Raw genomic sequence first — 16,450 nt, 5'->3', positions numbered from 1 at the left:
TGTGGTATTACTTAAGCCACCTGCGGTCCAATTGACTTCATCTCAATTCCAAGAGCTACGACTCGTAGTGGTACTTGTATCATTTACCTACATACCCTACCCACCACTTCCCGGCCATAACATACCCAAATATCTGCGAGGCAGTTGCGTTGGATCGTCGCGGCTGTCTATGTAGGCCGGATCGAATCACACCAAACCGAACTGAACCCTCCCGTCCCGATCATTCTGTATACGACTTACGACACACACCAGAATGCCTCAAGATCTCCCGCCCGTCGGCGGGTATGAACCCGTTCAATACAGAGTACGTCTACATCTACGTCTTATGTCCTAGTCCGATCGAGGGATCGATTCTGCAGTGGTGCAATATCGACAGGCCGACAAAGGCTCCGCGACAAGCGGTTGTCTGCATATGAGAACACTAAGGAAGAGAACATAAACTAATTCTTTGCTATTATCCAGCGCAACCTTCCAACCCGCGGTCTCCGACCAATGTACTACCTCGTCGCATGTGGTCTAGTCATGGCCTACGGCTGGCGCCAGATCTTCATCGGACAGCGCGAGAAGCACGAAATGGCCCGCGAGAAGATGTGGGCGCGCATCCACTTGATCCCCTTGCTACAGGCCGAGGAGGACCGTGACCAGGTCCGTCGGTACTATGCCGATCTGGCGCGCGAGAAGGAGTTGTTGGGGAGCCAGAGTGGCGCGTATAATAGTAACAGGTATGTACAAACTCGTCACACACCTTTTGGATGGAACCGTGGTATTCGGGAGATATCAAACTTTGGACCTGCGAGGGCAAGAAAAATTGGGTCGAATATAGCCACGGTCTACATGAGATGCATGCATACAGCAACGCCAAAAGGGAAACAAAGGAACAGAGGCTAACTCGGTCGTGTCTCCAGATTCGTCCGGCCGACATTCGCGGCTACGCCGAACAGAACGTCAGAATAAACTGGCACTATCCGCGGCGTCTGGTGCACCAAACCTCGCTTTTTCTACCTCTGGTAGGTCCGGGACGAAATCCATCCAACGAGCCCTCCTGATTTTGGAAGCGGAAAGGGAAGAGTGGAAGGACTGCACTGGGACCATGGCGCTTTCAAAAAGAGAGAAAGATAAACTCCACATAAAAAATGCAAAAACTTGGTCGATGGCCAACAAGTCATCGCTGCGGGGGTCAATTGGCACACAACTTGGAGGAGTGTACATACATATTTTAACGTGAAGCCTGAGGTGGATCAGATCGGATCAAATCAGACTCAAAAATCGCACCAGGAGGATGGGATGACCGAGTCCGTAGAATGAAGGGTTGCATCCGTCAATGACTACCAGAACACACTCTGGACCACTTTTACTACTCATTATGCCCGATTTACGAGACCAGCAGGCCGTGCCTACCTTATAGGGGCCATAAAGGCGTACCGTACATAACATTAGCAGGAACGCACGTTTCAGTAGAGGCTGCATCCTCAGGAACATCGTTTCGACGTTTCTCGTCTACCATGATACCAGACGAGGGCTCGAAATCTCAACCGGGGCGCAACCGGGGCTCGTTCGGTGTCCTAAGGTCTCTAATCCAACAGTTCCCTAATCTGACAAACAAAAGCAGTGGCACAGAGCAGTAAGAGATACTAGGGCTAAGTAGAAACTCCATCGCGGACGACACATACAACTTTTTGATGTTACATTTCTACCGACTCGGACAGAAAGATGAGCTCAACCTGCAAACATGTCGGCCACGCCACCAAGATCGATTCCATCGTCAGCGGCTCCATTGGCAGCAGCACCACCAACACCATCTTCGACACCCTGCATACCCAGAGACTCGCGCTGCTTATACTTCTCCAAAATCTTGGACTGCTGGGGCCGCAAATCAATCTTGCCGAGCTCGCTGAGCCTGACGCCACGAACACCCTCGAGCAACGAGAGGACAATTGCTCGAAGTTTCTTAGGGCGAGCGACGGATCCTTCTCGCGCAAGCTGGGCAGCGGCCCGATCGACTTTTTCCTCCGTCATGCCCGGCAAGCTGAGGATAACGTTTCGCGGCGTGGCAGTCAAAGGCGGGAGGTCTCGCGCGCCCGCAGGGGTCGTAGACTCACTCCCAGAAGCGTGCGCTGGTAAGCCGTACGACACCCAAATGGTCGCAATGAGCTGCGCATAATGTTGCTGGTGGTCAGCGAAATAGCCGTCATTGAGACAAGTGATTGCGGTCTTTAGCATTTCCGAAGAAATGTACTCGCGCGCAGCGGCGGCTTCGTCGCCCGACAGCAGTCTCTCACCATGCCCGTGTCCAAACTCAGGCACAATGCGCTGCACGGCCCCGAGCATAGTGTAGCATGACCGAGTGTCCCGGAATGCCAGGGCGTGCGTCACAAACACCAACAGCCGCTCCAATATCTGCACGTTGGACAAGACAAACTGCCGCATCGTCTGCTGGCTTTCATCGTTCAAGTAGTTCCCGTTGACGATTGATTTTTTCGTTCTCAGCTGTGCTTCCCGCTTCGGGTTCAGCCAGTGCGCCACCAGATTGACGGCCTTGTACGTCGTCTGGCGGAGCACCGAGTCGTCGCGCATCTCGTCGTTGAGATTTTCTTCTTCGTGTTTGGTCTGTTTGCGTTCGTCCATCTTGACCCATTCCTCGGTCAGTTTCGCGTCCATCTGCTGTAGTAGTGATGACAGAATTGGCGTCAGGAAATGCTGTCGGTGCTCGGGCGGACATTCATCGATCAGTTTCGGCAGCATCTGGATCATAACAGAAAAGTGGTGCGGACTCAGTGGTGCTGCGGTGTTGATTGCCGCTTCCGCCATCATCTCAGGAAGTTGCTGTAGGCTGTAAAAGGCCGGGCCGAGTCTTCCCAACGTGTGAAGGATGCTGTAGCATTGTTCGAGGTTGTTGCGGATCCTTCCGCGCACGGACGAGGCAAATCCCTCGATGGTCGATCTGGTCGACTTGACCTTGCTGTGGAATTCGTTCATAGACCCACTGGAGATTCCCGATTGCCAATATCGGTCTCGTAGAACTCGTCGAATGAGGGCTTGTAGCTCGGGTGTGTTGACATTCGGCCATGCGGCAGGATTGTGTAGTTGATGGTTGTAGCTGGTTAGTCGGAGGACGTGGGGGAGCATGTTTGGTATCAGCGGTGTCCACAGATCACAAATCATCCGGTGAAGTGCTGAGCCTTGCTCAAGCCGGTCCGTGGAGATGCTAAGCAGGATTCTGGTCTCCCGGAGAGGCAACTTGGAGAAAGCCATCAACATGTCTCGCTGGATTTGTACGCCACGCTCGTTGTACGGCACTTGGGACCAATCCTCCACATTTGCTGCCCCTATCGACGCCATGTAAGGCCCGACTCGGTCAAAAGCTTGGGACCGAGCAAATGTTTCCAGACTCTGGAGTGTATCCTGGAGGCTGCTGTCGGCCCAAGCAGCAGCAACCGATTGCAGAAAGCCTTCCAACTTCGCCTGACGTTGCGCGTAGTCGACCGCTCCGGCCCGCTGGATAATGGAGAAAAGAATCGATTTGAGATCAATTTGTATTCGCTCATCACCACCAAGCTGGTTGATTAGGTCGGTGAACCTGCTTTCAAGCTGGTCATAGAACGTCACAAAATAGTCTGCGTGCTGAAGTGACAGCCTTCTCAGCTCGCTGGTGGCATAGTTGTGGAGCTCAGTAACAGCCTCAGCATAAAGGGAATGCTGTGGTGGAGTAATGATGAATGACGACAAAATGTGTTCGAGGACACTGAACGCAAAGCCGGTATCCTTCTGTAAAGCCCGGTTCGACGCTTCGACGGCAGTTTTGATTTGGCGCTGTCTGATCTGGGGGTCTCGAAACTCTCTTTTCTTCGACATATTGAGAAGCCATCTTTTGGCCGATTCCCTCACTCTAGCCGCAAGTTGCTCCTGTTCGGCTGTTTGGCCCTCTCGGTGTTTTGCTTGCCAGCGGTCTAGCCCATTGAGCGCTGCATCGACCATGGCGAAATACGAATCGGCTCGTAGAACATTCATGGAGACTCTTTCGTAGGAAGCAGGGTCCAGCTGTTGCTCGGCAGTCTGAACCTCGTCTAACAGCTCGTCCGCTCGGTTCATGACTGCTTGCAGTGCCTCTTCTAACTGCGCGTAACAGATCCATTCAATCACGGCTGAACACAGTCTGCGATAACTGAGGTAGAAGCCCTGACGTTCTGGAAAGAGTTCGATCTCATCATTAACAAATGCCACGACTGGGTCGTCTGTGCCTTCAGGCAGTTGATCATATTGTATGAGCCGCCGGGATGCGACTTGCAAAAGTGGACCAATACACTCCGACACCACAGGCGCCTTTCTCCACGTCTTGACTTCCAATAATTGTACCCAAGCATGAACCACTGGGATAGAAACGATGAGACTCTCATGCTCGGCGATGGCGATCATAAAGTGCAGAAATGGTGAGAGATCGAGAGTGTTCGGGTCCGGAGGAGCATACCGAGTTGTATGCACGGCGAGAAGGGACATCAACTCGGACAGCTTCTTGGACACGACATACTTGCTGCTGTCGATTTCATCGACTGAGACGATCGACCACGAGTATAGCTGACTTAGCCCTGCAATGCCTTCCGGTTGGATTAGAGGATAAACGAGGGCTTGGACCTCTAATTCCTCAAGACGAGTCCGTCCGTATAAAGAAAGAAGAGCATCGACTGCAGCCATGACAAGATCGGGGTCTGAGTTGGTCAAAAACCTGCACGTTACTGCCAAAGACATGGATTGAGCAACAGCTGGCGTCATCACCCAGACAAAGACAGACCGCAGGGTTGCCAACGCTTTGATGGTGGTGTCCTTGACCGCCCCAGCTAGATCTGGGTTGTTCGCACACTCCTCCAGATACTGTCGTATTCTGGTAAGCCATCCTTCACTGCCGTACCGGACATGATGTACTGCATCGCCAATTTTGATGCCCCCGGCGTAGTTGCTCGATGAGGTGATGATCTCAACGAAGGCAGAATTTAGGTCTCGGCCGCGTAGCACGGCCATACTGTCATCGCGGACGAATATATCTTCGGAGAGGTTCTCTAGCACGGTCAAGACGAAGTCCTTGTGTACAAGTTCCTGTGACCATAACCTGACCAGTTGCTCGTCCAAATCGAACCAATCCAGGGCCCAGCTTCGCTTGGCCAACTCTATCCACAGTTCGGCAATCTTGTTGCGGATGAAGGAAAGGTCGCTCGGAACTATTGATTTGCCTAACTCAAGGACACAGTTGCGAAGTTGGGCATTCTGTTCCTCGCTCAGGTGGTAAGCCTCATGACGGATGACATGGCTAAGCAGCCCGAGGCCGAAGTGTCGGACCACGGGAGGCTGGGAGAGGTCGGTGGAAAGGGAAAAGCCATACTCAAGCGCTTCGCGCCGTTCCTTCAGCTTTTCCAGATACCTGAGAGCCTCAAACCGTACATCATTTTTGGTAGTGGGATTGTGAGTGATTTGTAAGGCTTGAATTATGTTGGCGGTGTCATAAGAGACCGAATCTGCGCCATTCGAGGCACCATTCACGGCGAACGTATCTGTCATTGCCGTATGACTTAGTGACAGAGGGAAAGTTTGTTAGTTATGGCCAGGTTGCAGCACCATGACTTTCGAAGGGCTCTGTTTGTATGTAAGGCTCTTTCAAGGTTCAGCCGACTGAGTGAGGGAGTAGACTTAAAGATTCAGATCCTCGAAGAGATTGACAAGTTGAAAACGAGGATTGGGCAAGGCGAGACTGCCTATTCGAAATGCCTCAAAAAGCACAGTGTATGCACAAACACGCTCGTGTCGCTCGGTTAAATGCTAGGACGGGAGGTATACAAAAGCGCTCCTCAGGTTGAAGAAACCGAATTATGGGACTTTTGTCTGGGGAGTTGAGAAGTACAAAGGCGTCAATATCATGAAGACCCTAAACAGTGAAAGCGGCAGAAATGGAGTTTATGCGCCGTTCACGCTGGCGCAAACATGGCAAACAAGGCAAATGCAGCAAACACGTCAAACAGTCTACTGGGCCGTCATCTGAATCCCAAAACAGCAGTTTAGCCGGGTCTCATTGATTGCCCCTATTTTCTCCTTGAGCCGACTTCATGCTACAGTGCCAGGTAGGTAACCAGATGGCAGCCCGGCAGTCTAGAAGCATATTTTAGCCAAGGTACACCTCTGCTTTTGAAGTCAAGGATAGTGAATCTAGGTGAGAGCCCGAAGTTGCCAGTACATTCGAGAGACGTAGAACCGGCCCATACTCTCATCCTGTAGGGCCAGTCATTCCTCTGCCCATTTTGCGCGCCCGACCCTCTCGTCGGCCGTGATTCGCCCCGCCTCGCCCTCTGCCCTGTTCCTTTCTCCTTCTCGCCGCTTGCGTGGCTGCATCGTTACTAGGACCGGCAGTACTACCTCCCCGCCCTCGACCCGATGAGCGGTTTCCTCGTGGCTTCCCTGATGCCGCATTAGTACGACCAGCTGAGCCACTCTCACCATCCTCGCTCTCTTCAGCATTTTCACCATGCCATTTCGTTGTAGCAAGGGCAGGTTGGTTGCCCCTAAACGCTTGCGATGCCGAGTATTTCTTTTCAAGCTGGTCTTGCCTCCGGGGATCTTTCTTGAGCATGACTCCCCAGCCCTCGATCTGCTCATCGGTCATTCCCGTCTCGCGTTTGAGGTCTTGCCGGACCTTGGACATTCGAGTCTTGCTGTCTCGGGCAAACAGCTCTTCATTGCCCTTCCACGCTCGGTAGAGTAGTTCTTCGTACGGATTCTGGTGAGGTCCATTCTCCGGCCGAGGTCGGGTATCTGTATCGACGGTAGAGTCTACAGTCCCGCCAACATCGGCAACATCATAAGTGTCGTCTCGCTCATCATCGTCTGAATCGAAAGCCGCCAGAGCCGCCATAATGGCTGCTTTCCGTCGAGCATGTTCATCACTCGTGCCATTCTGATCCAGCGTGATTTCTTTCCTGCCCTTGTGAAGACGGTCCGACGATATTCGAAGATTGTCAAATTCATCACCGTCGAAAACGTTCTTTCTTTCAGGAAGCAAAGGAGGTGTTGGCCTTGGAGCAAGATCGTGGTGAGGGCCATCAAAGTCTGGCAAAGATTCGTCTGGCGGGCCCGCATCGCGGAGGTTAGGAGGAAGGGATTCTGGCTCAAGCAGAGCAGCAATCACTGCTTCGACATCATCGTCGAAATGGTCAAGCAGCCGGAGAATGTAATGGCTCGACAAATTCGGGAAAAGATCATGCACTTGGGATATCTGCGAAGCCTTATGTACGTGCATCTCGGCCTGAACATCAGCCTTGCCTTTGCCTTTGTTCACCTTGCGTTTCCGAGACCCGGCAGGCGGATGCAAGTGCGCCGTGTTCTGGCGGTAATTTGTAAGAGAGTCGATCAACGCTTGGCCGCGTTTGCTGGCATTCACCAAGTCATCCGCCGCAAGATGCCTCAGGAAAGACGTTGTGCATACCAAGCTCGAGCACAGAGTGGGCGAACCGGGATGCGACTTTGACATCCTGTCGGCCTCGGACTTCGTGAAGTAAAGGTGATCAAGAAGCAGGGAGCCATGCGGTAAGCCATCTGACATGAGACTCCGCAAGCAATAAAAGATATGTTCTGTTAGTATCCTCTGTATACTGGCGCCCTGCAGATTGCTGTATGCCTCCAAGAGCGATTCGAGGTAATCCGAGCCTGTCATCAGAATGAGCCCAGCGTCAGGCGAGACTTTCAAAAAGGCGTTGAACTGGCGATATTTCTGTAGTATCGCTTCCGAATCTGGGCGCGGAGCCGAAAGCTCCCCAATACAAACATTCTTCCAAGCCTCCACTGCACCGGACATCTGACTTTGATCCCTTTTCCAGAGCGTCTTCACTGTTGCCCTCCAATCTGCGACCGAAGCATACTGATGACTAGCCAGACACAAGAGATCCAGCAGGTCTGCATTGCCGTAGTCGAATGGTACTTTAGTTGCCAACAACAGCCTTCTCAAGAGCATGTAGGCCCGTTTCAGCAGCAACCGTTCCTTCTGAGGCCTCGATGACGCGGGACCAGCATCTCGACTGGCTTTAAACAGCGACGCCAAAAAGGGAGCGCCACTTGCCGACTGTGACAGCTTCAGTTGCAAAAAATGGTCCTCCTGCAGCCTCAGACGGACTTCGATACTAACGAGCCATGAGTCGACACAAGCATCCCATTCAGCAGGCGGCAAACTGGCCTTGACATTGTGGTCAGGGTAAACCGCCAGTAGTGGAAGTTGACCAGGAATTTCTGGCACTTCTTCCATAATTTGAGTCAGGAATAACACATAAAATTTGACTCGATGGACTGCCCATAAGGAGTACCTCAATATCAACACCAGCAAAATAAACAGCTTCTCAGAACTTGACTCGGACCTCGAAGTCTATGGAGTCATAGTCGGCGAGGCTGCATCATGACTAACCAAAGCCGCCCTTGCCCAATCGAGTTAGTAGCTTTTTTCATCTCCGCCAAGATTTCCGCCCACACTACCCCCGGCCCGAAAATTGGACTTCAACATCGCTCGTCTACTTTGCGACCACGACAAGTTCAACCGTCTTCAATCCAATCTACAGCCTTTCATCACCTTACCGAACCACGCCGTTCAGGTCTTGATTGGCGCCGACAAGCGAATCTCTACAACAGCAAGAGAGTCATCACCTCCACCTCCAGCAACCATGTCTTTCCAAAAGCCTGAGAAGGATTTCGGCGAAGGCCCGGTACGTCTAACTTGGATTTTTGGCACACTCACTGCGCGCAGAACTAACAGTGTCTGTCTGTTTAGAAAATCCACAAGATCCGCATCACCCTGACCTCTCGCAAAGTCCAATCGCTGGAGAAAGTGTGCTCGGAGCTGTTGGAGCGCGCCAAATCCAAGAACCTGCGCGTCAAGGGTCCCGTCCGCCTGCCGACCAAAACCCTCAAGGTCACCACCCGCAAGACCCCTTGCGGTGAGGGTAGCAAGACCTGGGACATGTATGAGATGAGAATCCACAAGCGTCTGATCGATCTCAACGCCCCGACCGAGGTTGTCAAGCAGATCATTATCAACATTGAGGCTGGTGTTGAGGTTGAGGTTACTATTGCCGCTTAAATGTGGGCGATAGATGTCAAAGACTACCCAAAGCATGAGATGGAATGAGAAAAGGGAAAGCCGTGGGACTGGGATGGTTGGAGCTCGTGGATGTGGGTTTGCCTGTGCGCACTGCACGTGGATCACCGGTTGCCCTCCATTCCATCCCGAGCTAGGGTGATCATGCCGTGTCCATCATGTGCTCGGGCAGGGTGTAGGTCTGAAACATCGCAGATAAGAAATGGAAATCCCTTGCTCAAGGTCGTTGCAAAAATCCCGTTTCTGTTCTGAGCCTGCACTGCAATGTCTTGCAAATACTCGTACAATGATCGATACGGCGGAGCCGCTAGTCCCATCCGGTTTACGTTCTTTTCTGTTTGATATTTGGTATCATGCAATGCTTGATCTTCTCTGGACCCTGCCGCTGGCTAGAAAACTGCCTTCAATTTTTACTAGTAGTACAGGCAAACCAAGCATTCTGCAATTAATGTGCATACGACTGTAGACATCCCCGTCTTCAATCAAAAATCATAAACACTCCACTCCCTTAACGGCGGGACCAGCGGGATCTTCCCATCTCTAAACCGTCCCTCCTCAAACAAGTACTTATACCTGTCCTTGATGTCGTCCGTATATTCATCCAGTTGGCCCTGCGTATCTCCGATCTTGTCCTCACGATTCAGAGCGACCACATCAGGTGTCGCGCCTGCATCGGGGAACCAGATCTTTTCCAACCCTTTACCATCTGGCCGTCTGTAGCATGGTACCCCGTCCACGTAGTCCACTCGCTGGCCACGGTAGGCGGTCACTTGACCCGATGCATTCTTTTGCGTCGGTTGGAGTGGGAGAGTCTGCGTGTAGTGTACTGCATGGGGAGGTCGTCCCGTGAGAGGATGTGGTGTTGTCGAGGTATTGATGATCGGTTTCGCGGCAGCTGGCTGGACCTGAACCGTTGTGGAGGTGGCCGATTGCGTAGGTTGCGCAGGTTGAGCAGCATCGAATGGGTTTGCTCGCGAAGCCGGTCGGGACGGCGCCGGCGTCGCCGTGTCCATTGCCAGATCATTTGGTTGTGCTTCTGTTGTCGCTGCAGCTGGTCTGGCTCCAAATGGATTGGCTGGCGCACTGGCTTGGCCGAACGAAGGCTGTTGTTGCCCGAATGGCGATGCCGCGGTGGTAGTGGTGGCAGCCGCTGCTTGGCCGAAAGGCGAGGGACTTGATTGGGCGGCCTGGCCAGGTGCTGAAGCAGGTTGCGAGGGCTGACCAAATGTTGATGGAGAAGAGCCGAATCCAGGCTTTCCGAATGCTGATGCTGTTGTCGGCTGACCGAACGTCGAGGTCGGTTGAGATGGTTGGCCAAACGTTGACGATGGTTGACTTGGCTGTCCGAATGTGGACGATGGTTGACTTGGCTGTCCGAACGTGGATGTGGGCTGGCTAGGCTGGCCAAACGTCGAAGTAGGTTGGGTAGGCTGCCCAAAAGTCGACTTTGGTTGTGATGCCTGACCAAAGCCTGATGCTGCCGAAGCGGCCCCAAACGGATTCTTGGGCGCATTTGCTCCAAATCCGGACGAGCCGAATGCCGGTTGACCGAATGCCGATGTTGGCTGTGACGGCTGCCCAAAGGTAGATGTTGGTTGTGAAGGCTGTCCAAAAGTCGAGGTCGGCTGTGATGGTTGACCGAATCCAGCGCTGCCGAATGCTGGTTTTCCAAATGCGCTGTTGGATGAAGCTTGGCCGAAAGGGCTCGAAGCTGCCGCCTGCCCGAATGGGCTGCCTGTAGCATTTTGTGTTGCGCCGCTGCCGAACCCGCTTTGTCCGAACGCTGGCTTGCCAAGCGCCGACCCGGCAGCAGGAGCCCCAGTTGCACCAAACATGGACGGCTGGGATGGTTGACCAAATGTTGAGGCAGCAGGCTTCGCGAACGGATTTGGGGTGGGAGATTGTCCAAAGGGAGTGCTTGAGGGGGCGTTGCTCGCAAACTCCTGGGCGAACTGATCGCGAGTCTTTGTCCCATCCATCTTGAGAAAGTCGTATCTGTTGGGATGCTTTTTGTCTGCTTCCTCCATGAATTTGACCACGTTGGAGGCGTTGCTGGCAATTTGGGCCATGTCCTGGACGGCCTTGTTCCACAGTGCTATAGCCTCTTGATCCGCCTCGGCCTGCTTTCCCTGACTAGCCAGTTCATAGAAGCGTGCGCGTACTTCCTCCGGACTGAGTTCGTTAGCCTCCAGTAAAGAAGCCGGTGGTGTCCTCCCCGGGCCGTATGCCGTCAAGATCCATTTTGGCCGACCCTTTCCTTCTGTCATGTCATTCCTGACATCTTCGGCACTGATTCGCCAGCCATCCTGGCGGCCTGAAGCTGGGTTGGGTCAGTACGAAAAGAAAATTGGATTGCAATCGAGGCTGGGAAAAGGGTTGAAGTTTTTGGGGCTGGCATGGGATCAAAGCAATCCAACAATTTCTGTATGAGACAAGACAACTTACCTTCGCTGTTTCCGCCGCCTCCAAAGCGACCGCCGCCACCACCGCCGCTTAACGCGCCAAACCTATTCTGATTTGCGAGCCCGGCACCTGGATGCTCGTTTCTGCAATTGCCTGGACACAAAATTAGTCGTACGTCCGGTTATGACTTGTTCAATAGAAGAGCCCAGACGTACTGCCAAACTTGCAGTTTCCATTCAGGAAGTATTTACACACAACCATGATGGGCTGATGAAGGGATTATACTGCGCGCAAACTCGTTGCTAGTCGGCGACAAAATGTCGGCTAGACACCAAGATCTCGAGACTGGCCGCTACCTCTCAAAGCCCATAGTTGTGTGGTCCACGTCGATGTTGGAAGAGATAGTGGTTGTCCCAGTAATTCTGAGCCTTTGAAGCGAATGAATCGTCTATGGTATTCTCCTCGGTGCAGTAACCTTAATGTCGATGTGGTTTATCGGCGGAAAAAGATGGACAGTCTAGATGAATTCCTCGCGTAACAAATAGTGACTTAAGAGGGGAATGAGCTCAACGACAACAATAGAAGGAAAACCTGTTCGATGGAAACATCATAAATCGTGCCGCAAATCGAAGGTCTATGAGACTTGTTCGTGAATGTAGTCGTCTAGGTATCGGCAGTGGTGTACAAATACTGTATTATCAGTAGGCAGTGTTGGTCGTTTTTACGCGATGGGCGCGCGAGAGAGGCCTGAAGGGGCTTAGCTTGGATATAATATCCCTGTTTAGCGGCTTCTTGTGAATTTCCTGTTCCGGAGCATATATTAACACTGACAGTGCACTTGGCAGTGCCAGCAACATTATTGATCATTTCCTTGGCTTCAAGTTCAACTTGAATTTACCTAGGTAACAGTCGGTGTAAGGTACCTCCCTGTGATAGCTCGCACCTGATACAACGGCCGCAGATATGGCGACCTGGTTCTAACACCCTGGGTCAGATTCAAGGTGAGGTACAGTACAGTTCTTGCACCGTTAGGCTCAGATCTACCTCAGGTCTATATTCAATTTATGTTCTCGCCCTTGCTTCACCTCTTCCTGCTCCCTTCAAGTACTAGCTGTCTGCAGGATCTACCTAGGGACCCGCCATACATTTGCTTACCGGCACCTGATACCTATCCAATGCTTTGCCTTAACCGTTGTCAAGTTGAAACTTGAAGCGGTATCCGTCATCATGTCGGACAGTTTCTTTGTGTGCCCCAGCCTGACACGTGTAGAATCAAACACGAAGCGAAACAGCCCCTCGTTTGCGGGCGAGTACCTAGGTGGGATTTGGTGTCGAATCTGCCTAGAGCGGCCCAAGGCAGATTCAGGCAAGCTGCCAAGACTGGCGAGGCGAGGCTTTGCAAGGGTAGCTCTGCATTGAGCATCAGCGAGGTCTGTGAGGGAATCTAACCTGGAACCACGGCAGTCAACAAGATCTGCGAGACACACTAATATGCTTCGGCTGCCAGTGCGGGTTTCATTGCTTTCACACCCTGGAGGACGTTCTATCAAGCCTAATGAACAAGCGACAGACAGCCTCAACAGAAGACTCCGGAGAAGCTGTCAAAAAACAATGGGCGCGGCATGGCAAAAATGAAAAAGATTCTAATCCAGCGATGATGCCCTTTTCATACGCCGGTTTGGCATTGGGTCCGAATCAAATTAGATTGATGAAGCTAAAAGACGGATCTGACAACACCAAAATCGAATTTGAACTACATACTAAGGAACGTGGACGAGCCGAGTATCATGCTTTATCCTATACTTGGGGCAGTCCGGTCGGCGATCAAGAAGCCATTTGTAATGGACAGAGCATGATGATAACTACGAACCTACAACTCGCCTTATCCAGACTTCGAAAGGTTCAAAAGGATGCTTACTTGTGGGTGGACGCGGTATGCATCGATCAGGCCGACCCTGATGAGAAATCGATCCAAGTGCGGCGCATGTCTGAGATCTATCGTGATGCAGCCGCTGTCATTGTCTGGCTGGGTGAGGAGAATGATGGCACTGGCCTGGGCATACAGCTGCTATCGAACCTCTGCCGAGCATTTCCCTCGTCCAACGGCGACGATATTCGATCTTTGTACCTCGATCATTCATCGTTGCCAACGGCGGAGGAGCTCGACAAGGCCGGCCAACTGGACAAGCTGGGCATACCATCAGATACTACGTCAGCTCCCTGGCAAGCAGCGGCCAAGATTCTTGACGCAGCCTGGTTTGGGAGGAGATGGATCTTGCAGGAGGTGGCTCGGTCCGAGAAAGGCTTCTTCAGAATTGGGAGCCATGAGACAACGCCTGAGATCATCCTTGGCGGCGCATACCGCATCCTTTCGCTCCCCGAACTCAACCACGCTCTCGATCACAATCAAAGAAGAAACTGCATTCGCGTCGAGAGTATTGTGCAACTGTTGCGTATGCAACAGTCCTCCTGGCTCCATGAGTCACTGGCTGACATCTTACTCGAGACTGCGAACTTTGAGTCCTCGGATCCACGAGACAGAATCTTCGCGATTCTGGGGTGTCTCGACACCACCGTTCCTGATCATCTTGTTGACTATACGAAAGACTTGACAGAGGTTCTCACCAGCGTCGCCATGTGCGAAAGCGAACGCGATACAGACGAGTATTTTCTATCTCTACTGAGAGGGTTGTGTTATGTCGACAAAGTGTCCGACACTGTGCCTTCTTGGATCCCCACGTGGGAATTTTCGAGCCCGGCTTGGCTATCGCTGTGGGACGTGGTAGAAGCGGATGCGGTAGACGTCGCCCAGATGGAGGTTTCTATCTCAGTCGACAGAAAACGTCTACAGACTCGAGCGATCATCTTCGATCGAGTCGCTACAGTGTCTGATCCGACCTTCGAGAGGGACGGCCTTCCCATGGCCCGAGATGATCCTGATACCCAGGAACGACAATTTTCGCGCGACTACGATGAGAAATGTGACTGGCTGGTCCAGTGCGAAAGAATCGCCACCGGTGTCGCCGATGCCAGCCTCGAAACCTTCCTCCGATGCTATCTGTTTGGCGTCGATTTAGAAGAACAAGATTTTGACTTTGTCAATGCTTATCAAACATACCTCCGAATGGGTGCACTCAAGTCTGCCGTACAGGCTGGGAGCGGGAATCTTCATCCCGCGCATTACAGACAGCGCTGTCGACGGCTGAACGTCCAGCCACAGCTTGACATGCCAGGATTGGATGATGCCAAAGACGCTGACGCTGACGAGACGATCGCGGTGGACGAATATTCCAGAGCAATGAGTAAAGTCGCTTATTCATGGTTCGAGACTGAGCAACTCAGCCCACGGGAAAGGTACGGCCGTCGTTTCTTTGCAAGCCAGAACGGCAGGATTGGCTGGGCGCCTCAGGCCGTTCAGGCAGGCGACTCGCTTTGTGTCATCTTTGGCTTTGCGGTGCCTTTTGCAATTCGAAAGGTCAAAGAAGAAGATAAAAGTGGTCCGGGCCAATACCGTTTGCTTGGCGCTTGCTATGTTCACGACCATATGGATGGTGAGATTTTCCTAGACGAGGAGCTTGAGAGGTCGACTATTGAGATTATATGATCAGATCTCTTGATGATCTAGCTGACAACTGTACCTGAGACCACAGGCTCTGAAACTAGGCCTAGGCCCTAGAAACAATTAATAACTGAGTTTGAGCAACTTACCTCGTTGTAGTTGTAGAATAGGGTCCGGGATCCCCTGACTTCAGTTTAGGCCCATACTTATACAGTAACTTATGCCACTGCAGGGGAAGCAGAGCTCCGTGGACAGACTAAGGTACCTTACGCTCCGTTCCGGCTGATCTGAGGCCGCACCGCACTGCAATCTGGGATCGGATCCAACAATGTACAGTATCATGAACAGCACAGCACAGCCTTGGCTACAGTTCAGGCGGGTTCAGGTTGACTCGTCGTCCAGGGTACTAGTCATACAGACAGACTGCGCTCGAAGTAGGTTCGGAAACGGAACGGAACTGGCCTTTCCTTTGGTAAGGACCAGTTCAGTTTGCGCCATAGTATACTACTTAGTACCGGTACCTATTCCGTTGCGCTAGAAAATGCACGTTACTGGCAAGCGGTGGACCTACAGTAGTTTCGCCAGTACCAAAGTCACTATCCTGTCCGCAGAAGACTACCTAGGTACCTACCTACCAACAACACCACCACCACCACCACCACCACTATTACAGTCCTGTCGTCCCTCTCAGGCCCAAGTTTGTTTCCAATAATGGCCGAGGCACACAGCAGCATCCCACACCACCACGGGCAAGACAATCGTGTGAACTCAACAACTTCTCAAACACGAGCATTCGTCGAATCTCTCTTCACGGCCGTGGCGCTCGACAACTTCGGAGCCTCGTTCGCCGCCGCACTCTCGGACAATCTGGTCTGGACAGTGACGGGAAGCAGTCCGATCGCGGGCCGCTACGAGGGGAAACAGGTCTACATGGACAGAGTGCTCACGCCGCTGCGGGACGTGCTGGAGACCCTCCCCGTGCCGATTGTCGAGCATTTGGTCGTCGATGGAGATTGGGCCGTGGTCCATTGGCGCAGCGAGGGCGTCAGGGGGAAAAATGGTGCGGATTATGATATGCAGTATGCGTGGTTGATGAGGGTTGCGAGGGAGCAGGCGGACACGGGTGGTGCCGGTGGTGGTGATCTCAAAATCGTCCAAGTCATCGGTTTCTATGATGGGCAAAAGGTGGCTGCTGTGTTTGAGGGTTATCGGTTTAACAAGTAGTACCAGTAGAGGAATATAGTGGAAAGCTTGAAGGACTACCACTTAAAACAAGTTGAAGTCAAAACATGCGGTCCGAAGAACTAGTAGGTAGGCAACGTCCATACCAAGTACCTATACCTGTTATCAGAATAGCAACTTTACTTTCG

At 52.4% G+C, this 16,450-nt stretch overlaps 7 protein-coding genes across 7 annotated transcripts; 4 read left to right on the top strand and 3 right to left on the bottom strand.

The window, feature by feature from the left end:
* Positions 1-253: 253 nt before the first annotated feature.
* Positions 254-954, top strand: HMPREF1120_06540 (NADH dehydrogenase; the record flags this gene model as incomplete). The annotated part of the gene is made up of 3 exons (XM_009160743.1): positions 254-304; positions 463-722; positions 906-954. 3 exons carry the CDS (start codon positions 254-256, stop codon positions 952-954), a joined length of 360 nt encoding a protein of 119 aa, XP_009158991.1.
* Positions 955-1,716: 762 nt separating this feature from the next.
* HMPREF1120_06539 (uncharacterized protein) lies at positions 1,717-5,547 on the bottom strand (the record flags this gene model as incomplete). The annotated part of the gene is made up of 1 exon (XM_009160742.1): positions 1,717-5,547. One exon carries the CDS (start codon positions 5,545-5,547, stop codon positions 1,717-1,719), a length of 3,831 nt encoding a protein of 1,276 aa, XP_009158990.1.
* A 700-nt stretch (positions 5,548-6,247) lies between these two features.
* Positions 6,248-8,275, bottom strand: HMPREF1120_06538 (uncharacterized protein; the record flags this gene model as incomplete). Its single annotated transcript, XM_009160741.1, has 1 exon — positions 6,248-8,275. One exon carries the CDS (start codon positions 8,273-8,275, stop codon positions 6,248-6,250), a length of 2,028 nt encoding a protein of 675 aa, XP_009158989.1.
* Positions 8,276-8,527: 252 nt separating this feature from the next.
* HMPREF1120_06537 (40S ribosomal protein S20) lies at positions 8,528-9,621 on the top strand. Its single transcript, XM_009160740.1, has 2 exons — positions 8,528-8,726; positions 8,792-9,621. Exons 1-2 carry the CDS (start codon positions 8,685-8,687, stop codon positions 9,098-9,100), a joined length of 351 nt encoding a protein of 116 aa, XP_009158988.1. The 5' UTR covers positions 8,528-8,684; the 3' UTR covers positions 9,101-9,621.
* HMPREF1120_06536 (uncharacterized protein) lies at positions 9,601-11,782 on the bottom strand (the record flags this gene model as incomplete). Its single annotated transcript, XM_009160739.1, has 3 exons — positions 9,601-11,438; positions 11,564-11,674; positions 11,737-11,782. The coding sequence occupies 3 exons, from the start codon at positions 11,780-11,782 to the stop codon at positions 9,601-9,603; spliced, it is 1,995 nt and encodes a 664-aa protein (XP_009158987.1).
* A 1,294-nt stretch (positions 11,783-13,076) lies between these two features.
* HMPREF1120_06535 (uncharacterized protein) lies at positions 13,077-15,125 on the top strand (the record flags this gene model as incomplete). Its single annotated transcript, XM_009160738.1, has 1 exon — positions 13,077-15,125. One exon carries the CDS (start codon positions 13,077-13,079, stop codon positions 15,123-15,125), a length of 2,049 nt encoding a protein of 682 aa, XP_009158986.1.
* Positions 15,126-15,791: 666 nt separating this feature from the next.
* HMPREF1120_06534 (uncharacterized protein) lies at positions 15,792-16,304 on the top strand (the record flags this gene model as incomplete). Its single annotated transcript, XM_009160737.1, has 1 exon — positions 15,792-16,304. The coding sequence occupies one exon, from the start codon at positions 15,792-15,794 to the stop codon at positions 16,302-16,304; it is 513 nt and encodes a 170-aa protein (XP_009158985.1).
* Positions 16,305-16,450: the final 146 nt, after the last annotated feature.

Source organism: Exophiala dermatitidis, assembly GCF_000230625.1.
Source record: "Exophiala dermatitidis NIH/UT8656 unplaced genomic scaffold supercont1.5, whole genome shotgun sequence".
Taxonomy (NCBI): domain Eukaryota; kingdom Fungi; phylum Ascomycota; class Eurotiomycetes; order Chaetothyriales; family Herpotrichiellaceae; genus Exophiala; species Exophiala dermatitidis.
Note: the sequence above shows the minus strand (reverse complement) of the source record. Positions and strands in the feature narration are given on the sequence as shown.

What these genes read in the sequence shown, in the direction of transcription:
- HMPREF1120_06537 (XM_009160740.1), top strand. Translation starts at nt 8,685, where the DNA reads ATGTCTTTCCAAAAGCCTGAGAAGGATTTCGGCGAAGGCCCG. An exon ending in AGGATTTCGGCGAAGGCCCG is followed by an intron (nt 8,727 to 8,791) that starts GTACGTCTAACT and finishes CTGTCTGTTTAG; the next exon opens with AAAATCCACAAGATCCGCAT.